The following is a 24,623-nucleotide window of genomic DNA, read 5'->3' as shown; positions in this document are numbered from 1 at the left end:
AAGATAAAATCCAATTTATTAAATAACTGCCTCCTGATCGGAGGATTAATTTTGGGGATTTTTTATCCAGTCTTGAGGCTTTTTGATGTTGCAGAGAACACAAACTCTGAGGGCAGTGGTCTGTAGTCAAGAGGCAGCCTGCTTGGCAGGGCACCTGCTCCTGCATTAACAGTCCAGGAGCTCTGGGACCATTCCCTTAGGACCATCCATGTTCCATGTGCTGTGTGGTATATGAAGTGGGGGGGGGAAGGCGGGGAGGAGCCACTGGCTTAGCCTTCTTTAGTCCCTCTGGATTGAGTTCTAGGTCCCAAATCCTGACTAGAACTGGCAACAGGGCGTTCCAGTTTCCACCTGAAGAAATTTGTAGAGTGACCACATGTCCTCCCTCCATACTTTTACAAAATTTTATAGGGTGGATGATGCAGCCAGATTAGATGCCACATTCGGATCTTCAGTACTCTCAGCAGTCTCATCTGCTCTGCCCTAAATTCTAGGAGAATGCTTTGATATGTCCCACCAGTTCCAGAATGATGTGTCTATAGCACTAGAAGGAACGATTAGGTCCTTACCTTGATCATCTCCTTTCTAGTAGATAGACACATCATTCTAGTAAAAGACGCATCATTCTGGAAGCCCGCCCTATCAGATGTTCCTTTAGCCTGCTTACTGTCTCAGATATGTCCGTATTACTGGATGTCTTGTTTCTTTTCTCCATCCAGCACTGTCAAGAATAGAGGGCAGCTATTACTGTTTTGAAGAGAATAGGGAGTATCTTGCAGAACTCCAAGGCTGTTAGTGCAGGTTGTACTCAGGTAGGTGGCCTGTTTGTTCCACCTCGTTATATGGCTACATGTTTTTAATGTTTTTTGGATGATTTTGTGTTAACATGTTGTGATATGAGCAGAACAGATTTGTTTCTCAGGGAGTGTTCCTGTAAACCTCCCCCCTCCCTGTTATGTTTCCTCTCCAGGACTGACCATTTGCTTTGATAGGAACTGAGGATTTGTAGGACAGCACATAGTGAAGAGAGTTGGAGCACAAAAATGTTAATGAGGCTCCTCTACACTAGATCTTGCGATCAGAAAGTCAATACCCACCAGTTCCAGACTTCAGAAGGTGGTGGTGAACGGTACCCCATCCGAAGCATCGGACGTGATCAGTGGAGTGCCGCAGGGCTCGGTCCTGGGCCCGATTCTATTTAACTTATTCATAAGAGATATGACGCAAGGACTTAGAGGAAGGGTATCACTGTTTGCCGACGCCGCCAAACTTTGCAACATAGTAGGCAAAAGCGTATTACCTGATAATATGACACATGACCTACTGTTGCTGGAACAATGGTCAACTACTTGGCAGCTAGGCTTCAATGCTAAAAAATGCAAGATAATGCACCTGGGTAAGAGAAACCCGCGTAGAACTTATGTACTAAATGGTGAGACCTTGGTTAGGACCATGGCGGAACGCGACCTAGGGGTGATCATTAGTGAGGACATGAAGGTTGCCAATCAAGTGGAGAAGGCTTCCTCCAGTGCAAGACAAATGATGGGGTGTATCTGCAGAGGTTTCGTCAGCAGGAGACCTGAAGTTATGATGCCGTTGTACAGAGCCATGGTGAGGCCTCACTTGGAGTACTGTGTTCAGTTTTGGAGACCACACTACCGAAAGGACATGCTGAGGATCGAGTCGGTTCAGCGAACGGCCACCAGGATGGTCTTGGGGCTCAAGGATCTCACGTATGAAGAAAGATTAAAAAAATTGCGGCTGTACTCACTTGAGGAAAGAAGAGAACGGGGAATTATGATTGAAACATATAAGTACATCACGGGACGTATCGAGTCAGAAGATGATATCTTCTGGCTCATGGGACCCTCGACCACCAGAGGGCATCCGCTGAAAATCAGGGGAGGGAAGTTTCATGGCGACTCCAGGAAGTACTTCTTCACCGAAAGAGTAGTGGATCATTGGAACAGACTCCCACTCCAGGTGATAAAGGCCAGCAGCGTGACGGATTTTAAGAGAAAATGGGATACTCACGTGGGATCTTTAAGGGAGTAAATTCAGGGGAGGGGATACTTGGAATGGGCAGACTTGGTAGGCTATAGCCCTTTTCTGCTGCTTTTTTCTATGTTTCTATGTTTCTATCTACTAAGAAGATTATCAGTGTAAGGACCTAAGCTTCCCTTAGGCCTAAAATATTTTGGTGGCCACTGGATTTTTCTCATGCCCTTGTCCATGCAGCCCTTTATATGGAAAAGACTGGAGACCACTGTTTAGACCAATGATGGATTTTTACATCCATATGCAAAGAAAGCCTTGGATAGGCACGTGGGATCTCTTAGAGCAGGGATCTCATAGTCCCTCCTTGAGGGCCGCAATCCAGTCGGGTTTTCAGGATTTCCCCAATGAATATGCATTGAAAGCAGTGCATGCACATAGATCTCATGAATATTCATTGGGGAAATCCTGAAAACCCGACTGGATTGCGGCCCTCAAGGAGAGACTTTGAGACCCCTGTCTTAGAGAGAGGAAGAGATAATGGTTACTGTGGATGGGCTGACTGGATGGGCCATTTGGCCTTTATCTGCCATCATGTTTCTATGGACTCAGCCACCGTGATCTCTTTCCTCTATGTGAACATTTCATAAAAAATATAAAATAGAAATATGGAATTTAAATTGTGTCCAATAAGTAATGTATGTAAAACTAATAATTAGTGGAGTATATATCTTGTTACTTTCACATCAATTACTTATTCCACTATCATCATTTTTTTATATTTGACAACTTGTCACTTTAAAAATTGGTTTTCTTGTAGAAGACAAACAAATAGTGTTTTATCGTGAAAAGAGAAGTGGTAAATGTGCTGATAGAAGAAACCCTTCCATACCACGAGAAGAGCTTAGTCCTGTCACCTTTTGGCAATGATTCTGACATAACCTTCTTTGTGTCACTAAAGCAGAAGTCCCCATGGGAGGTTCTCTCTGCCCCTCAGATCTGAAGGGTGCATATGTGAATACCACTTGCCTGACCAACACACCTCCCAGAATTCTGGCACACAGAGACAGCAAGTTGTGGAGACCTGAGGTGGCCATTAAGAGGATCTGTGCAGAAGGTAAGCCAGAGTCACAGGGTCTTTACATCTGAGCTTCCCATCAATAGGACACTCCCCCTTCCCCCTCCCCCAGTGTTATCCCCAATCATATAAATCTAAGTAGATTTCAGTACTGAAATTGAAATGAGCATTGAATCTTGTATAGCGTTGGCTTACAGGAGTCAAATTCTTTGCTTCTGCATCTTCACTATGTGAAAGGTATTTGTTGGCGCTCTACCTTTCAGTTTGCCCTCAAGCTGAAAGGTAGTTGGTCAGGAAAATGTTGTTGCAGTGCTAAGAAGAGCTCTGCCAGTGTATGAGAAATTCTGTGACTACTGTGTATGATTCTTTTTAAAAAACAATCAAACAAACTGGACCCCCACCCCAGTCAACATTGAAAATCGAGTTTGGCTACCGGTTTTCAGAGTGAGTGGTCATATGAACTGGTGTGGCAGAAATCCAAGAGCTCTGCCACATGAGTGTTGGTCTTAAAATCTGATTTGGCCATGTGTTTTTTTTTTTTTTTTTTTTGCAAGTGGGTGTCTCTGGCAGTGTTCAAGGCCCAGTTAAAAGCCCACCTCTTCAAGACTGCTTTCGACTCCTAACTCCTCTCACCTTGGGTTCTGCATCCCCAACCCTATATGTCAAGTCTGTCTGTCCAGGTTAGGTTGTGAGCTCTTCCGAGCAGGGACCGTCTATAAATGTCAAAATGTACAGTGCCTCGTACGCCTTTTAGCATAATATAAGTGATAAATATTAGTAGTTGTAAATGATCCTCACTCTTCAGAGGGATTTATACTGCTCTGAGTTCAGCTTCTTGGTAGTGAATATGGTACACTCTGGACTTGTGAATCCGGAAAAGGGGAAGTCGTGAGGTGAAGGATATGGTACACTCTGGACTTGTGAATCCAGAAAAGGGGAGGTCGTGAGGTGAAGGATGTCGAACACTCAGCAATGGGTTATTCCAACGTATTCTTATTGGAGAACAGCTCTGTATCAAACAAGTGGACTTGGCATTGGCAGTGCTGTTCTCCAATAAAGTACACTTTGAAATAACCCATCGCTTTGTGTTAGACATTCATCGCCTCACGACTTTCCCTTTCCCGGATTCGCCTTTGCCTTCGTTGAGATTCGTACCTGGCTCTCTTTTTGAGCACACTCTGGACTTGAACACTTTTAGGCGTGATCTGTAGTAGAATACTTCAGTGAGAAGCACTAACGGTTCAAGGAGTGTTGTATGAACTCCCTGTTGGAATTAAAACCAAATTACCTTCTGGAATAGAAAACTATATAGAGAAAATATGCTGTTGGGATCCAGATAGGACAGTGCCAGGACACAGGAAATGTATTTTCTGACCCCAAAAGTTTGTTTTGATTTTTTTTTTTTAAGGGAGAATCATATCTTATACAAATACTAGATTACAGTATATTTTTATTTAGTTGTTCGCAGCTATCCTTTTAAAAGCTTGTGCCTTTTCAGAAAGACTCTCTCTTACTAGAAATCACTGCCCCGCCTTCACCTTGCACCTGATTATTAAACTTGAGTCCTCTGTACGGACTCTTACAGAAGGTCCTTGTACACACTCCCCACAAGGCAGCAGTGGAAAGGCTGAGGTAAAGATGGTAGAAGGCTTGCATGCAGGTGTTAATGAGTTTTCTCTCAGCTCCCTTGTCCACATAGTTGAGCAATGAATGGAGACAGCAGCCATTTTCTCGTAGGCCACAGTATTAGAGGCAGACAGCAAGTTGGACCTACTTCTTATATATCATGTTTTATTAATATAATATCTCACTTCCCATAATATACCAAAGCAGTTATAAATAAAATAATTAAGAATGGACTAACATGGCCAATATGCAACTTAAGATTTTTTATATTTTATCCAAATAAATTAAATAAAATGTCTGTCTAAAACACATCACAAATCTGCATTTGAGCCAATCACTTTAAGGCTTCTCTATGGAAAGAGTGAGCCACAAAGCGATTGGAATGAAGTTGAGATCAGTTCTGTTTGTGCTCTTCAAACAGAGGTCCAGCCTGGCCTTGTGAACTGCCTAAAGGACAAAGCTGTACATAAGCTCATCCCATCATCTACTGCCTCCAGCTGGGCTGCTAATGTCACACAGGAAAGCCAGGAGCAGAGGAAGCTTGAGATGGGGATGAAGAAGATCCATGCAGAAAGTAAGCACCTGCTCTTTCATTTACATAAGTTGGGTCTCTTTGCTGACAGGTCTACATTGAAGAATTCTGAAGCGAGGCTATTATGTAGACCAGGGGTGTCCAGCACGTCGATCGCGATTGACCAGTAGCTCAGGAAGGCAACACGAGTCGATCGCGGAGCCCATCCCGGGCTCCGTGATAGACTCGTGTTGCCGTCCTGATCTACCAGGCCGATCAGCCTTCCTCTCCAGTGTTCTCTCTAGGGCCTTTTAGCTGGGCGGTCCGCCCAGCTGTCATCTGCTGCTGCCGCCGCTGCTGAACATAAAAAAAAACAACCAAAAAAAACCGGCTTGGAGATTTCAGCCCGTAGCGAACTTATGCTCCGTGGCTCTAACGTGTGCGTGCCGGCTTCCCTTCTCTTCCCTCCAAAACCGGAAGTTATGTCCGGGGGGGGGGAGAAGGGAAGCCGGCACGCACATGTTGAGAGCCCTGAAGCAAGCGTTCGCTACGGGCTAATGCGGGAGACAGGTTAGTGAAGCATTTGTTCTTCTTCCTGCCGGGTCTTACCTACTTTCTGTTTCCGCGAAGGCAGGACCCGGCAGCATTTCTCCCAATAGGTTGAACACGATCTTGGGCTGATCAGCCTTCCTCTTCCCGACGGTAGAATTGACGTCGGGGAGAGGAATGCTGGTTGGCCGAAGCAGGGAGAGCTTAGGGCCTGTTATTGGTGGCGTTTGAGTCCTGGTCCCCGATGGCAATGGCAGTGGCAGTGGCTTGGGGGAGGGCAGGGAGAAAGAAAGAAAAAGGGCAGGCAGGGAGACAGAAGGAAAGAAGAGAAACAGAAAAAAAAGAAAGGGAGGCAGAGAGAAAGAAAGGGCAGGGAGAGAGGAAGGAAAAGTTGGGGGAGGGAACGAGGTCTGGAGGAGAGGAAGCATACAGGCTAAAAGAAGGGAAGAAAGATTGGATGCACAGTCAGAAGAAGAAAGTACAACTCATGAAATCACCAGACAAGGTAGGAAAAATGATTTTATTTTAAATTTAGTGATCAAAATGTGTCTGAATTTATATCTGCTGTCTATATTTTACACTAAGGTCCCCTTTTACTAAACCGCAATAGTTTTTTAGCGCAGGGAGCCTATGAGCGTCGAGAGCAGCGCTGGGCATTCAGTGCAGCTCCCTGCGCTCTAAAAACTGCTATCGTGGTTTAGTAAAAAGGGAGGGGGTATTTTTGTATGGTTGTTACTGAGGTGATCTGCTTTGACCTCTTTGAAAAACCCTGGAATAGGAATGATAATTAACATTTTCTATGCGTTCAGTGTGCGTTGTGTTTTTTTAAAATTTTATTGTTGGTAGATCATTTTGACTTGGTCATTTTAAAAGTAGCTCGCAAGCCCAAAAAGTGTGGGCACCCCTGATGTAGACAATACGATGAAACCTTCCGCCCAATGTGTGGCGGTGGCCAAAAAAGCAAACAGGATGCTAGGAATTATTAAAAAAGGGATGGATAAAAAGACTAAGAATGTTATAATGCCCCTGTATAGCTCCATGGTGCGACCTCATCTGGAGTATTACATTCAATTCTGGTCTCCTTATCCCAAGAAAGATATAGTGGCGCTAGAAAAGGTTCAAAGAAGAGCGACAAAGATGGTAAAGGGGATGGAACTCCTCTTGTATGAGGAAAGACTAAAACGGTTAGGGCTCTTCAGCTTGGAAAAGAGACGGCTGAGGGGAGATATGATTGAAGTCTACAAAATCCTGAGTGTAGTAGAACGGGTACAAGTGGATCGATTTTTCACTCCGTCAAAAATTACAAAGACTAGAGGACACTCAATGAAGTTACAGGGAAATACTTTTAAAACCAATAGGAGGAAATTTTTTTTTCACTCAGAGAATAGTTAAGCGTTGCCAGAGGTTGTGGTAAGAGCGGATAGTGTAGCTGGTTTTAAGAAAGGTTTGGACAAGTTCCTGGAGGAAAAGTCCATAGTCTGTTATTGAGAGAGACACGGGGGAAGCCACTGCTTGCCCTGGATCGATAGCATGGAATATTGCTACTCCTTGGGTTTTGGCCAGGTACTAGGGACCTGGATTGGCCACTGTGAGAACAGGCTACTGGGCTGGATGGACCATGGGTCTGACCCAGTAAAGCTATTCTTATGTTCTTAAAGCAAAATTATATGATCACGTTACCCCTTATGATACGAGTACACTGACTGCCAGTACAGTTTAGATGTCAATTTAAAATTATGTGTTTTAACATTTAAAGCTCCTTATACACCTACATTCACTTGATTCCAATAGACTTGTTCTTCCCTCCCCAAGAATGGCCCACTACAAATCTACATGCTCTTCAGCATACTTTTTTTTATTTCTCCGTTATTTTGAAATAATCTTCTGCCTTTTATTTGAGCTGAGCAGTCTTTTTTTTTAAGTTGAAATCACTTTTAAAGACTTTTTTTTTTCAGAAAGCTTTTAATATTTCGGGGTAATCTGAAATGAAATTCAAGACATTAGTATGTTTATCATTAACTATGTTTTAATTATTTATTTGCATATTGTTAAATTTTTTATTTATATGAGTGTTTCTTGTTCGATTATAATATCTCTTTTTTTCATTATTGGCGTTCCTTTCAATTTGATTTGATTTTTGCATGCCGCTTTGACCTTTTGCTATAAACAGCTGTTTAGTGTGTGTGTGTGTGGGGGGGTGTTTCTAGACTGATGAAATAAGTATTGTCTTCACAAAGCCCAGCTGATCATGGTCTTCTATTGGAAGTGTACTCCTCAAGTTGACCACTAGAATAATCATTCTTGCTGACGTTATGATGGAATTTCAAAACTTATAGCTTAAAAGATTAAAATTGCACTATGTTGATGTTTGAGGTCTCTTCTTTTCATGGAGAGAGTCAGAACCATGATGACTTATTTTTGTGATTTTTGTTAAATGGGACATACTTTATAAATTCATTTGTAATATATATATATATTGTTTTACTCCACTGTGCCATGCTTTGTTTCTGTCAGTGGAAAATATAATTAAAAAATAAACAAAGACAGTACTGGCCAATTAAGTGGCAACAATCCCACTGTTTCAGTCAGGGCAGGATTAATTCGTCGAGGGCCCCTAGGCACACAAGTACACTGGGCCCCCTGTCCCCACCATGCGCCCAGGCGGAAACAGGAAGCTGCGTCAGAGGGAAGCTTGCACAATTACAGTTCCTGTTGCCTTTCTTACCCACGTTGCTTGCTTGTCTTACTTTCCGTCGATGGGAGGGGGGCCCATGTTGCCAATCGATGCTGGAGGGGCCCATCGCCGTTTGGAAAAAACAATGTTGATGCCCTCCTTCATCGGGCCCCCCTGACCATTTCGGGCCCTAGGCATGTGCCTACTTGGCTTATTGGTTAATCCTGCCCTGGTTTCAGTATTGATTTCAGGACCAGAATCTTTCTTCCTTACTCTGATATGCTTTCTTTTTGATAATCTGAACGCAGAGGGCATTCTGAGCAGGCCACATCTTTCTGACTTGGCACCTGCAAATGTTCCACATACTGCCCTTCTGGCTGTCAACAACTCAAGTGTCTGTAGTACAGAAGAGGACAGAGAACGGAGAAGACCTGAAATGGGGATAAAGAGGTCATTCGTTGAAGGTGAGCTGGCGAGCTGGAGATATCCATTGCTGGAGGTTGCATGCTGCTTATGAAGTGTCTAAGCTAGGGTTACCAGATTTTACATATGTAAAATCGGAACCCATAGACCTGCCCCCATCCCCGCCCAGTTATGCCCATGCCAAGCCCCAGCTTCATCCCCGAGGGCCCCCCTCCCCCTCAGCCTGCTCATCTCAGTCAGGAGGGCAACGCACTGTGCTTTTCAAAACCTGGACAAAGTGTCGGGTTTTGAAAAGCCATCCCGACGCCTGGAAATGCCCTCTAAAAAGAGGACATGTCCGAGTAAATCCGACTGTCTGGTAACCCTAGTCTAATCCATCTTTCATAGGGATAAGAAAATACGAAGAGCCTTACTGGGTCAGACCATTGGTCCATCCAGCCCAGTATCCCGTCTTCACAGAGGCCAATCCAAGTCACAAGCACCTGACAAAAACCCAAATAGTAGTAGCTTTCCAAGCTATCGATCCAGAGCAAGCAGTGGCTTCCCCCATGTCTATCTCAAAAGCAGACTATGGATTTTTCCTCCAGGAACCTTTTTTAAAACTAGCTACATTAGCTGCTCTTACCACATTCTCTGGCAATGAGTTCCAGAGCCTAACTATCCTCTGAATGAAAAAAAAATTTCCTCCTGTTGGTTTTAAAAGTACAGTCAAACCTCGGTTTGCGAATAACCCGGTTTGCGAGTGTTTTGCAAGACGAGCAAAACATTCTCGCAAACCAAGTGTTGACTCGATTTTCGAGCCCCCCCCCCCCCGAGAACCGGCATCGCTTCCCCCCCTCGAACCGGCACCCCCCACCCGAACAACTTGAAACTTACCCCCCATCTGGCACCGGCATGCAACCCACAGGACGTACCGGTACCGCTTGAAGAACTTCCTGCCTCTGCCGGGCCTTGAACCTGCATCCGAGAATCTCGGCGAGAGGGAGAATTAGAAGGCCTTGAGCATGCGCAGATGCATGCTCAAGGCCCAGCAGAGGCAGGAAGTTCTTCAAGCGGCACCGGCACGTCCTGTGGGCTGCGTGCCGGTGCCAGATAGGGGGCAAGTTTCAAGTTGTTCGGGTGGGGGGTGCTGGTTCGTGCAGGGGGGGGGCCTTTGCCAGCGGGAGGAGAACAGCGCCGCTGGCCTCTGCAGGGATGGGGGAACGTATCAAGCGAGTTTCCATTATTTCCTATGGGGAAACCCGCTTTGATATACGAGTATTTTGGTTTACGAGCATGCTTCTGGAACAAATTATGCTCGTAAACCAAGGTTCCACTGTATTACTCTATAACTTCATCGAGTGTCCCCTAGTCTTTGTAAATCTTGATACAGTAAAAAAATCGATCCACTTGTACCCGTTCTACACCGCTCAGGATTTTGTAGACTTTAATCAAATCTCCCCTAAGCCGTCTCTTTTCCAAGCTGAAGAGCCCTAACCTCTTTAGTAGATTTAAAACAAACCAGAGAAAATATTTCTTCACACAACATGTAATTAAACTCTAGAACTCGTTGCTGGAGAATATGGTGAAATCAGTTAGTTTAGCAGGGTATAAGAAATGTTTAGATAATTTTCTAAAAGAGAAATCCATAGGCTATTATTGAGATGGCTTGTGGAAATCCACTGCTTATTCTTACGATAAGCAGCATAAAATTTGTTTTACTACTAGGATCTAGCTGGGACCTGGGTTGGCCTCTTTTGGAAACAGGATTCTGGACTTGATGGACTTTTTTTGGTATGTCTCGGTATGGCAATTCTTAATAGTCTGACAGTATTTTTTGTTTAATTCTGTGTGATTATTGGTGTCCTGTTGTTTTCTTCAAAGAACAGGATGGGATGCTCTTCGTACCCATTATTTAAGATATTTGATCAACTTTGACCTTTGCATTCTCTGGCCTATCTTCATCCCTTTCTCTGATTCATGGCATCACAGTATACTACACTTCTCTCTCTGGATTCACGGGGGATAGGGGCAGAACCGGACCGCGAATGGTGAAATACTGCAAATATCTTCTGGTCCGGCTCTGACCCACCCCCGCCTCCCTCCTGCCTTCCCCCCGGCATCCCGGCCTTACCTGGTGGTCTAGCGGGCTTTCGGGGCAGGAGCGATCTTCTTACGCTCCTGCCCTGTGCAGATCGCCAATAGGAAATAGTTGCCGTGAGTTCCCGTAGTCTCTCGAGACTATGACGGGAACTCCCCACAGCCATTTCCTATTGGCGATCTACACGGGGCAGGAGTGTAAGAAGATCGCTCCTGCCCCGAAAGCCCGCTAGACCACCAGGTAAGGCCGGGACGCCGGGAGGAAGGCTAAACTGTGTGTGTGGGGGGGGTTCTTTTTTCCCCCTCCCCAAAAAATTGTGAATATGTGAAATTGCGATTGCCGAAACCGCGAAAGGGGAGGGGGAAGTGTATACATTTCAAAAGTAACTGCACCCAGTCTGGCCACACCAGAGCACCAGTATGCTTAAATACTCACTATATATTGTACTTGGTGGAAAAATTTTAACAATATTCATCTGAAACCTTGTTTCCTTCTACTTCAGGGTCACTAGGAGATGTCACTGCCTCATGCAGGTGTGTAAACTGCTTGAAGGAGATTCCTGGAAGCAAATATAGTCCCTCCAGCACAATGAGCAGTAGTTGGACTTGCACTAACACCCAAGGACAGCAAGATCTGAGGAGAACAGAGACAGATGTTAAAACATGTCTCACAGAAGGTAAGGCTGAATAACTTACATATACCAAGTGTTCTTTTGAAGTCAAAGCAGTTCCTCAGGGCATGCACATGACTGACATCATTGCACGTGACATGAATCTTTATGCAAAATCCTTTTGTTATTCATGCGTGGCAGATCCTGGATGTCAGTGGCCCCGCAGCTCTTTCAGTTTTCTATATGTTATCTTTGACTGGGGGTAGAGCAAGTATGAAGATGTGTCTTCAGAAAACATCACCAGATCATCTGGAAATGAATGAGCTATGTCCCTTCACCAGCAGATGGAGACAAAAAACTAGTGACTTTGTGATTGCATGCCCTTTCTAGGGAACCATGCTGCTCCATGACATCTCTTTTTTTTTTTTAACTTGAAAATCTTTATTAAAAGTTTTATGTTATACAAGCAATATGTGAATATCAAGGCTCAATCACCCCACAGTATATAACAAAACAGAAAACAGCAGAATCAGAAATCACAAAAAAAGCAAGAAGAAAACATCATCGATAAATGGGTATCCCCCGCATTGAATCACAAAACCCCCCACCCCTCCCAAGTAAACTGAAACATCCAAAGTGGACAACTCCCTGTTGTTCCTTCAGGCAGTTATCCCCACAGCAACAATCCCCCAAATTCCCCCAGCCCCCGTAAACTTAAACCAAAGTATCAATTTTGTCCATAATAACAGTCCAAGTTCGAATAGATGAAAAATAGTGCCCATGCCGTTTGGCAATGGAAAGTTCCATGGTACACATTTGATGAAATTTCAGGGACCATTCTAGCATAGCAGGCGCCTCAGATCTTTTCCAGTGATTAGCAATTAAAAATTTAGCCGCAGCCAGACCCCAACAGCGGAGTTTAGTTTGCCAAGCATGTTCACACACATTATGTAAGCCCAATAAACATTCCGTTGGCACCAACGGGAGCACAATTTGTAACAATTGGGATAAACAACCAACAATACGTTTCCAAAAAATTTGTAAAGGAAGACAATCCCACCATATATGCAAAAATGTGCCCACAGCCCCCCCACACCTCCAACACATTGCAGAAGACCCCGGAAACATTTTATGTAACCTAGCTGGTGTATAATACCACCTGGTAAACACCTTGTAGGCGTTCTCCTGTATAAGAACACAAGAGGAGGCCTTACCCACCTCAATACAAAGTTGGTTCCATTCCCTCTCTGAAAAAGAACATCTCAAGTCCCATTCCCATATGTCTTTATATTTAGGATGAAAGTTAACCGAGCCCCGAAAATATTGATAGAGAACTGAAATGGGTTTGGGCAGACTACAAAGTGTAAGCCACAGATGTTCTAAGGGAACCATTGACTTGATCGATTCCCCAGACCAGCCCTGCGATTGAATAAAATGTCAGGTTTGGGAGTAAGCCAAAAAATCCCCCTGAGGTAAAGCATTACTCTTCTGAAAAGCCTCAAAGGATACCAAGATCCCCTTATGGAGGACATCCGAGAATGTCCGGAGCCCTAGACGCTCCCAGCGCAAAAAAACCGAGCTCTCCCTACCCACCGGAAAGAAAGGTTCATCACACAACGCCCCCAAGAGTGAAGGCACCATCCCTGCTCCCCATCTCTTCCGCGTCTCACACCATATCTTCAAGAGATGATTCAAAATAGGATTGCTCAATATTCTGAAAACCACCCGTTCTGATAAAGAAGACCAAATTAAGGATCTTAAAACCCGGTTACCCATTAGTTGCTGTTCCAATTGAACTACCCGTTTTTGTTTAGCTATATCCCAATCCAACAAAAGTCTCAACTGCGCCGCCCTATAATACCAGAACAAATTGGGAAGCGCCCGCCCCCCAGACTCACGAGGCAACCACATACACTGGCGAGAAATCCGAGGCAGTTTCCCCTTCCAAATAAACCTAAAGAATAAGGCATGAAGTTCTTTTAATACCACCGAAGGGAGTGGTATAGGCAATGTTTGAAAAAGAAATAATAAACGAGGCAGAATATTCATTTTAATAACCGCGATCCGTCCCCACCAAGACAACCACAACCCAGACCACCGCTGTAAATCCGCCCTAATCTGCCGAATTATGGGGTTATAATTCAAAGTATATAGCTGAGAAAGATCCCTAGAAATATAAATCCCCAAATACTTAAGCGCCCCAGAAGCCCAACGAAACGGAAATCTCCCTGACAACCCCCGTTCCTCATCAGCAGTCAAGGTGAGTCCCAACAATTCAGACTTATCCGGATTGACTGTAAAACCGGACACCTGACCAAATTCATCAAAAATACCTAACAAAATAGGAAGGGAGAATTCTGGGTCACGCACATATAACAAAACATCATCAGCAAACAGCGCAAGCCTGTGTTCCTGAGCCCCAATCCATACTCCTCTCAAATCTGGATGCTCTCGTATGCGGATGGCCAAGGGCTCAATAGATAACGCAAACAAGAGTGGAGAGAGAGGGCAGCCCTGACGTGTACCCCGGTTAATTGAGAAAAACTCCGTGTAACCCCCATTCACTCTAATAGTCGCTCTCGGAGAGCGGTAAAACGCCTGTACCCATGCCAGAAAGAAATCCCCACACCCCGTCCGCTCCATGACTTGCCATAAGAAGTCCCGACCCACCTGATCAAAAGCTTTCTCCGCATCAACGGCTAAGAGAGCTACTTTATCCAAAGTCTGCTGCGCCTCCCAAATAAGATGCAACGTTCTTCGAATATTGTCACTAACTTGACGTCGTTGAATAAACCCCGACTGATCCATATGAATCAGGTGAGGCAAGCACCTCCCCAGCCGAAGGGCCGAAACTTTTGCCAAAATTTTTGCATTGGTGTTCAATAGTGAAATGGGCCTATATGCACCACAACTTGCAGGGTCCCTCCCCGGTTTAAGCAATATAGTAATACCCGCGTCTCCCATCGAGGGCGGTAGCCTATTACCTCCCCTCACCCCCATTAATAACCCGGACCAATAAAGGAGCTAGAACGTCCCGATATTGTTTATAAAAACTATTGGTGTACCCATCTAAACCCGGGGACTTTCCCAATTTCAATCTAGCAATAACCCCTAGCACCTCCCCCAAGGAAACAGGACTATTAAGATATGTTATATCAGAGTCTCCCAGGTGTGGCAACGTCACTTTATCTAAATACGCCGTAATAGATTCCAATTGTAACCCCTCCACTTTCCTATATAATTTGGTGTAAAAGGAAAGAAAAACCTTCTTTTTTTTTTTTTTCCCATTATTTTTTATTTTCAAATTTTTCATAAAGTGAACAAAATATTAAAATACAATTTATGAATATACAATATCACTTTTATATCTAATACATCAAGTTCTAAATATATTTTCTCCCTTTCCCTCCCCTACCCTTCTATTACTTTTTCAATCATACATTACATATTATATATCATATTATATCATATTATGTAAAAATTATTTTCACTACCTCCCCCCTATGTGTGTGACTAAAAAGTTATTAAAAAGAAGAAAAGAAGAAGAAAAATTCTATTATTTATTCATTGCAATACTTTGTCAATGGCCCCCATATTTTTATAAATTTAGTATATGTCCCTCTTTGTATTGCTATTGCTCTTTCCATTTTGTATATATGACAAATTGTATTCCACCAAAATGTGTAATTTAGGTTTTTATAATTCTTCCAGTTGTTGGTTATATGCTGAATGGCAACCCCTGTCATGATTAATAAAAGCTTGTTATTTTCTGGTGAAATTTGGCTTTTTTTCCTCATCATCATTCCAAATAATATTGTATCATATGATATTAATATATGATTTTCCATCAATTTATTAATTTGTGGCCAAATTGAATTCCAAAAAGTTTTAATGTAGGGACAATGATACAATAAGTGATCTAATGTCCCTGTTTCCAGATTACAGTGCCAGCATTTATTGGACTTAGAACTTAGAAAAACCTTCTTAATAGCCCCATCAGTACACTGCATCTTCCCCTCCATATCCCTAATCCGTGTAATAGCGGATCGGGCCTGTTTCAATTTAATGTACCGAGCGAGTCGCGAGCCAGCTTTATTACTATATTCATATACCGTCTGGCGCAATCTTAGTCTATAAAAGTCAATATCCTCCATCTGCAGTAGAGAAAGCTCATGTCGCACTCTCAAAAGCTGTGCAAACACCTCTGGGTCATGAGAACACTGATGTTGCCTCCCCAGGGAAATCAAACTCTCCCGAAGGGATACAACTCTGTGCTCCCGCTTCCGCTTAAGGCGGGCCCCCCATTTAATAAAGACCCCTCGAAGTACAGCTTTAAGGGCATCCCACAAAATAGAGTCCCCAACCATGCCATTATCATTGTCATGCAAATAATCAGTAATTGCCTCCTCTACCTCTCTGGTCACCTCCGTGTTCTTCAGCAATGATTCATTAAGCCTCCAAAAGGCCCGATGATTCCCCCCATCCCAATAGCCCTCACAAGCGATCCAGACAGGCGCATGATCAGAGATATGTATAGCTTCAATTTCAGCTGCCCGTATTCCCCCCCCCCCCACTGATTACGATGGGTCCAAAGACTATCAATCCTAGCATAGGAACAGTGAACAGAGGAATAATGTGTATATGACCTCTGAGTAGGATGGTGCAAATGCCAGCCATCGATCAAGCCCAGGGAGGACATCAAGGCAAGAAAAGCTTTGCGAGAGGCTCGTGAAGACGGCCGAAGTCCTCCCTGAGAGTGATCAAGCACCACATCAGGCGTGACATTGAAATCCCCCCCAAATATACTGACCCCCCAACAAAATTGACCAAATCTTCTTTAAGAGAACCATAAAAGGCCGCCTGACCCCCGTTTGGACCATAAACATTAATCACAGTGATGTGACGGCCCTGCAAGGTACCCTGTACCTTCCCCCAGTATCTCTATATACCTTCAGAACTGTGAAACCCAAACCCTTGCGGATAAGAATTGCCACTCCTCCCACTTTTTTAGCAGACTGTGCACTTTGATGAGTCCATACCTGTTCAAAGTGAGAGGACCTCAAAACCCCCACATGTCTGGGCCTCAAATGGGTTTCTTGAAGCATACAGATGTCCCATTTTAATCTATTCAATTCACGATATACTATACTCCGTTTACCCGGACTGTTCAAACCATTCATATTCCATGATTCTATAGTTAGAAGTTTACAAGTATTCCCCTCCAGGTTCCCCCCACCCCCTCCCCCACCAGAAGCTGACCCCTGCAATGAAGAACCAGCCAGTCCGTAGAAAGTGAAAGTTACCCCAGGTGACCAACCCAAGCTGCTCCCCCGAAATCCAAAACAAAACCAAGAAGTATAACAGGTCAAGCAACAAGGAATGTCAGTAAGAAACAGCAGCAATTGCAGAGTCCAATACAAACGTAAGACCGGAGTCATCACACTACTCAGTGAAGCTCCCAGCCAAACAGTGCAAGCAATCAATCAGTGAAGTAGTATAGATGAAACATCAGGTTCCCAGTTTAGCTGCACGCTTTCCAGAACGCAAGACTGTGGACCAAGCTCCTTGGAGTCCCGATGTACTAGCCGATTCCGTCTCAGGCACTGGCTCAGGAATATTCCCACACCCCAGCTCTTTCATAGCAGACCAGGCTTCCATTACAGTAGACACTCTCCGAGACATTCCATTAACTGTAATCCAGACCCCAAAGGGGAAAAGCCAGCGATACTTGTGGCCCCCATCCCGCAGAGCTTGGGTGGCCTCCTTAAAAGCTCTACGCTTCTGCAGTGTAGACCAGGCCAAATCTTGGTATACTCCCACCTCCAGCTCCTTCCAACGGAAACGGGGATGGCGCCTAGCCATCTGCAAGACCCGTTCTTTGAGTGCAAAGTCTGCAAAGCAGGCAATGATATCTTTGAAACCAGGACCTCTCACCGGACCCAAGCTCCGGTGTGCCCTCTGAAGATGAATTTCATTGGGTACCTCAGCGCCATCCATTCCAAGCAGGCTGCGACAAAACTCTCTCACCACATGTTTGCAGTCGCGGTACGCCTCCCCCTCCGGTATTCCTTTAAATCTCAAGTTACAGCGGCGCGATCTATTTTCAAGATCCTCCACTTGTGCCTGTAAATCCTGCAACTCTGAGGAGAGGCGAGCAGTTGATTCTTTGACCCCCTGACACCGATGCAGACAGCGTTTCCACGTGGTCCTCTGAAGCCGATACTCGGGCCCCCAGCTCCCCCACATCCACGCGAAGTTCTGCTAATGCGGCTTTTACATCGACACGGACCCCAACCATTTCTTCTTTCAGCTCCTTAAACCAAGCATGAAAAGATTTGTGTGCTGTCCCACCAGGCTCCGCCGGAAGCTCCTCGTCTCCAGCCTCAGCCGACTCCGCCGGCATCGTGGGCCCCGCCGCCATCTTGGCCATGTCTCCCGCTCCTCCCTGCGCCTCACCTGCCGCTTTTTCACCGGTCTCGTTGAAATATTTAAATTTATCAAGTTTCTTCCGCGTCGCCATTCCCCCGGCAACCGATTAGCGATCTCAGCGCCGAAAACGAAACCGCGTTGGAAGCCAAAACACTCTTTTTCACTTCTGCCCCTAAGGAGCTCTGAATTCAGGCAGCCATTCGCTAGGATGACGTCACTTCCTCCTCCGCTCCATGACATCTCTATGTTCTCTTTTTCCAGCAGACGGTAGATGGCATAGCCATGCAACATGCTTCTGGATCTGGTGAATGTGACTGGGCCCAGCTGGAGAAATAGTCCAGGCAGGCAGAGTAGTGTCCTAGTTCCTCTGCCTGAGCCTTAGGGGGAATATCTGGAGGAATCCAGGTCCCTTTGTTCTCTCACTCTCTCTCAGTAGAAATGTAAATAAACTTTAAAAGAGACCAAAAAAATTTAATAAGGAACAAAAATGAATGTTTGGTGTAAAAATATCCTTACAAAGAGTAAACTAAGAAGCAGCATTTTGTATCGATATGTGACAGCGGAAAGACAACCCATTCAATGATTTCAGCAGAATGAAAAACAAAGGGGAGCCATAGGGTGGCTGCAAAATAAGAATAACTGTGCACATACAATGAAAGGTTTCTACCTTTCCAGAAGGTTCTGGAAGATTAATGTCCGTTTGACACTGCATTGAGTAAAGGTCGTGCAAAGTCAGTGACAGAACTCGTATTTAGAGTTGAGGCACAGGAGGTTAAAGGAGCTTGCCAGGGTCACACAATGTCGGTGACACAGGGATTGATTCAACATATATGACTTGGTGAATTGCTGGTCTTCGGAGAACCTTCTGTCTTATTCCATGTAATCCTTGCCCCCACTGCTCATTGTTTTGTAGTGAAAGTTGAACAAGTATGAAATTTCAGAGGTTAAGCCAAGCTTCAGCTCAGTGAAGAAGTCCGTGTTAGGGTCTTAGAGTCAAAACCCAGTTGAACAAAAATAAGTCCATTGGATAGAACATAAACCCGCATCATTTGTTACAACTTCCTTGGAAGCAGCTCTGTCCATTGGTTGCAACCACAGCTCTGGTATTTTCACTGTAGCTTTGTCAGGAGCTGTCTGATTAAGCACTGATTGATTCATATTTCTATCCAGTGCACAAAAATTACAATCCCCCAGCAACTTTCCTGGGCCTGAGTAAAGCAAACAAATTGCAGCAGCATCTATAGAAATATGATGGCAGATAAAGACCAAATGACCCATCCACAGCATCCACTATCTCCTCCGCTCCCTAAGAGATCCCACGTGCCTGTGCCACATTTTCTTGAATTCAGACACAGTCCTTGTCTCCACCGGGAGCCTGTTCCATACATCTACCACCCTTTCTATAAAAAAGTATTTTCTTAGATTACTCCTGACCATCTTCTCCTCATTGCTTGGCTCTCTGAAACTGGAATCCAAGACACTGTGTTAACAATGGTTCACCTTCTTCCAGAATAATAGATCCCAAAGCGTACTGCTCAACGATGCGCTATCGAAACTGAAACCAATCAAATACAGTGTTTCGCAGGGGGTTCTACTATCCTCCTTATTATTAAATCTCTACATTAGACCTGTCCTTGACATAGCCCACAAATTCCAAATACAGATTCACTTCTTCGTGGATGACATCCAACTATAGGAGGCATCCACTAGGAGAAACTCATGACTCCTAGATCATGAAACTCCTAAACTGCCTCTTGAAAATCAAAAACTGGATGTCTCTCAAGAAATTACGACTAAACACCTCCAAAATGGAACTCCTTTGGATCTGCAAAGAGCACTGCAACCGTGCCCGTCCCTCCCTGCACTGGGACTCAGCTACCACAACTGCAAAGGACCAAGAGTGCAACCTAGGATTACTCCAAAACTCCAACCTATCGCTTTCCAACCATATCTCTCAGGTGGTATCTTCCTCTTTCTACTACTTGTGACAACTCTGAAAAGTAAAGATTTACTTTTCTGAGTCTTGACTTCACCCAACTACTCTTTGCCCTTGTCCTCTCACTCATGGACTACTGCAATGCGCTATTCATCGGACTTGCAGCGAAGAACCTACAACATCTCAAGCATGTACAAGACACAGTAGTCGGACTTCTACAAAACCTCCATGCCCATGACCCTGTCTCCCAGGCTTTATCGTCGGCTCACTGGCTGCCCGTAGCCAAACGTACCTTCAAAGGCCTGATACTAGCATTCAAATCCTTATACGACGTGGCGCTGGGCTACATGATGACCAAGTACCCTCCGTACGTGCCGAACAGGTCCCTCAGCTCATAGAATGAAATACGCTTTAAAACATCCCTTGGTCATGCCCTTCAACTGCAAACCACCAAATGATCTTCCTACTCCCACTTCATACCGAGCCACTAGAATCGACTCCCCCGCAGATCAAATCCCTTGAAGGACTCCTGAACTTTAGGAAGGCAATAAAAACATACCTCTTCGCTTAACTCCCCTGCTCATGACCAATGGATTACATATTGGTATTAGATCCTTGGTATGTGTCGCATTAGGATAAAAAATTGTATTGAAAAATCTTGCACTGTTACTATGGTAACCTGTAAATTATGTTTGTTAACCTGTAACCCGTTCTGAGCTTGAGAGAATGGGATAGAAAATGAATTAAATAAATAAAATAACTTCATCCTATGCCTTCTCATTCCGGAGCTTCCTTTCAAATGAAAGAGACTTGCCTCATGCACATTTATGCCATGTAGATATTTAGGTTCAAATCTGTTTTTATTGTTAAACAGAGACAAGATACATAGCAGTAACAACCAGCAATAACGATATCCAGAAACAACACAATCCACAGAACAAAATCTCCTCCCAACTCCCCCCCATCCCTCACCCAAGCCCCCCAAGGACCCCCCACCCAGAAATATAGAGAAGGAGAGAGGAAAGGAACAGATTCAGAACCAAACCAGAAGGCCGCAAACACACCAAGGACCCTTACTCTTGTGGTCCCTGGGACCTCAAAACACCTTCCCCCCCCAAAAAAAAAGGAAGAAAAGGCAGTGTCCGATCCCAAGCAAAGCATTAGTCCAGGAGACTCCTTAAGAGATAATATTCAAAAGCAGGCTATGGCCTCAAGGTGATAAGGAGGCCAAATAAGCTCCCAAAACAATCAAAAAGCCTTTATGCCTATGGGCATGGCCCAACGCCTCTCACGCCTCCCATGAGGCCAAGGAATGCACTGGTGATCTCCAACCCCAAAGGATGGAGGCTCTGAAGCAGTCCAAGATTGCATGATACATTTATGATCAAGGAGACATCCCTTACCAGTGAGGACCCCCCCTTAGGAAGGCCTCAAAAAGTAGCCATGTAGATATTTAAACATCTCTCATATCTCCCCCTCTCTCACCTTTCCTCCAAAGTATACATATTGCGATCTTTAAGTCTGTCCTTGTGATCGAGACCACTGATCATTTTAGTAGCCTTCCTCTGAACTGACTCCATCCTGTTTATATCTTTTTGAAGGTGTGGCCTCCAGAACTGTACACAATATTCTGAATAAGGTCTCACCAGAGTCTTATACAGGAGCATCAATTCCTCCTTTTTCCTACTGGCCATACCTCTCCCTATGCACCCAAGCATCCTTCTAGTTTTTGCCATCGCCTTTTCAACCTGTTTGGCCACCTTAAGATCATCACATCCAAGTCCAGCTCCTCTTTCATGCACAAAGGTTCTTCACCCCCTAAACTGTACCTTTTCCTTGGGTTTCTGCAGCCCAAATGCATGACCTTGTATTTCTTAGCATTAAATCTTAGCTGCCAAATTTCAGATCATTCCAGAAGCTTTACTAGGTCCTTCCTCATATTTTCCATGCCATCAGGGGTGTCTACTCTATTGCAGAATAGGGGGGTGGGACTTGTATACCGCTTTTTCTAGGTGGTTTCCACAATCATAGCAGTTTACATATCAGAAAAGTACTTATTTTGTACCTGTGGCAATGAATTATTAAATGACTTGCCCAGAGTCACAAGAAGCTGCAGTGGGAATCAAACTCACAACCTCAGGGTGCTGAGACAGCTGCTCTAACCACTAGGCCACTCCGCCAATAATTTTTATTGTGAGCCCCACTCTGGACCTATTTATTATTTATTTATTTAAAAATTTATATACCGCATATAAACTATGCGGTTTACAAAATTACATACATACATATTTAAAAATGCTAAACATGTTTCAACAAGACAAACACAATAAGACATTAACGATATTTGTAGGGAGAAAGCGGTTTATAAATACCAATTTAGATTACATAAGATTCGACTTTTTAAAAGAGTGAGGGGAAATTTTATCTCCCAAAATCAAAAAGTGGCGATGACCTTGGAAGGGACATCGATACCACAAAGATTCCAAAAGAGAATACATTTCTCCCTCGGTATTCATGGGGGATAGGGGCAGAGCTGGACCGCGAATTGAGAAAAACTGTGAATAGCTTCTCGTCCGGCTTTGACCCACCCCCGCCTCCTTCCTGCCTTCCCCCCAGCATCCTGGCCTTACCTGGTGGTCTAGCAGGCTTTTGGGGCAGGAGCGATCTTCCTATGCTCCTGCCCCATGCAGATTGCCAATAGGAAATGACTGCCATGAGTTCAAGTAGTCTCTTGAGACTACGACGGGAGCTCACGGCAGCCATTTCCTATTGGCGATCTACATGGGGCAGGAGCGTAGGAAGATCGCTCCTGGCCCGAAAGCCCGCTAGACCACCAGGTAAGGCCGGGAGAGAGGCGGGAACGTGCTAAACTATGGGGGGGTCCCCCTCCCCCCCCAAAAAAAATCATGAATATGTGAAATTCCGAGTGTCGAAACCGCGAATGGGGAGGGGGAAGTGTACTTTTTTCCAGTCCAGATGTAGAGGCTTTGACGATATTTTGCAATATGCGATAATTCAACATGGTTCATGTTTTGGCTAAACAGCCTGTCTCAGGGATCAAAACTGATGGCATATAGCCAGCCATTTAGCTGAAATGTGGTCGCATTGGGTCATCACATATTGTGAAATGCAGTTACGTTTTTGTTCTGCATCTGGATTGAAATAAGGTCTTCTCGTTTAGAAACTCCGTGGCTTCATTGCCCTTCTCTGAGTTGCCTCCACTTCTTGGTTTTGTATCCAGAAAATAGAACCAGAGTACTGTGGAAGCACTAACTCAGCTTTGCCAAGGCATGTGAGTTGCTTGAAAGCGGCATTTCTTGGATAGTTGAGTTTTCTTTTATTTATTTATTTAATTCGATTTCTATCCCTTCCTCCCAGTAGCTCAGAATGGGTTACAAGCAAACATTCACAGTGGAATACATTTTTTTTTTTTTTTTGAGGGGGGGGGTGTCTTTTTTTCTGTTTGCTTGATAAAGGATCGGCAGAATCTAGAGCCAGGACTGGGTTTGGCCTCCAGCCCAGTCTTGATACCTTTTCTTTCAGAGGCAGAATAATAAAAATTTTTATGGTTTATGTTTATTAGTATTTCAATACTACTCTTCGCTACAACATCAGGTGCGGTTTACAAAAGTTAAGAAAATGAAAAATAATGCCAATATTAAAAGAACAAATTAAAAAAAAAAAAAAAATCTAATAGTTGCTAGAGGATCTGTTACCCAAAAGTTAAAAATACAAAAGTAAAAATTGAAAGAAAAGAAAATATGCAATAAAACCTAAAATTAATATAATTAAGGGAATGATAATCCAAAAAGACAATAAGTCTTCATTGAAGCTCTAAATTTGAAATAAGAAAGCTTACAACGTAACTCATTTGGAAGAGAGTTCCGTAAATTTGGAATAGAAGCAAAAAAAGCATAATTACCATTTGACGTTAGTCTAACCAAACGAATTGATGGTAAGGCCAGCCGATTTGAGGTTGATGAGTGTAAAGTATGAGCAGGTTTATATGGAACAATCAGTTTTGCTAGATAGGTTGCCCATTGTGGAATACTTTAAATAAGCAAACTATAGAGCAGTGGTCTCAAACTCAAACCTTTTGCAGAGCCACATTTTGGATTTGTAGGTACTTGGAGGGCCGCAGAAAAAATAGTCAATGTCTTATTAAAGAAATGACAACTTTGCATGAGGTAAAACTCTTTATAGTTTATAAATCTTTCCTTTTGGCTAAGTCTTAATAATAATATTGTAATTTATAGCTAAAGAGACATATGATCAAGAAACTGTTTTATTTTACTTTTTGATTATGATAAACATACTGAGGGCCTCAAAATAGTACCTGGCGGTCCGCATGTGGTCCCCGGGCCGCAAGTTTGAGACCACTGTTATAGAGGGACCTGCAGTATACTGGGCACCTGAGGAATTTTTCAGAATTCAAGTGATTTCTGGTCATAGAGGACAAGGCTTTTCTATGGTACAACATTTTTTGGGAGGGGTTTCATGTTTTCAGGGGGAAAGCTTATGAAAATCTCTCTTCTTTTCAAAGTGCCATCTCTGGTGACTCCAGTTAGGTCGCATCTGCCTGTCTTGGCGAACTGTCCCTCTGAAATACCTGTAAATAAACCCACTACTGCCAGCGTGGCCATCAGGAGCACGCAAGGGGAATCTGAGAGGAGGACACCTGAAGCAGAGGTTAAAGGACGTCTGTCAGAAGG

At 44.1% G+C, this 24,623-nt stretch overlaps 1 protein-coding gene across 15 annotated transcripts in view; it reads left to right on the top strand.

The window, feature by feature from the left end:
* LOC117354441 overlaps nucleotides 1-24,623 on the top strand; it is a 238,688-nt gene that overhangs the window by 106,432 nt on the left and 107,633 nt on the right. For 13 of the 15 annotated variants that reach the window (XM_033932006.1, XM_033932001.1, XM_033931998.1 and 10 more), the window contains 5 exons: nucleotides 2,957-3,112; nucleotides 5,121-5,273; nucleotides 8,742-8,897; nucleotides 11,439-11,612; nucleotides 24,455-24,622. In XM_033932006.1, coding sequence (XP_033787897.1) covers nucleotides 2,957-3,112; nucleotides 5,121-5,273; nucleotides 8,742-8,897; nucleotides 11,439-11,612; nucleotides 24,455-24,622 — 807 coding nt within the window. The remainder of the gene's footprint in view (nucleotides 1-2,956; nucleotides 3,113-5,120; nucleotides 5,274-8,741; nucleotides 8,898-11,438; nucleotides 11,613-24,454; nucleotide 24,623) is intronic. The other 2 variants (XM_033931994.1, XM_033932003.1) reach the window with 2 other exon arrangements.

Source organism: Geotrypetes seraphini, chromosome 2 (genome assembly GCF_902459505.1).
Source record: "Geotrypetes seraphini chromosome 2, aGeoSer1.1, whole genome shotgun sequence".
NCBI lineage: Eukaryota > Metazoa > Chordata > Amphibia > Gymnophiona > Dermophiidae > Geotrypetes > Geotrypetes seraphini.
Note: the sequence above shows the minus strand (reverse complement) of the source record. Positions and strands in the feature narration are given on the sequence as shown.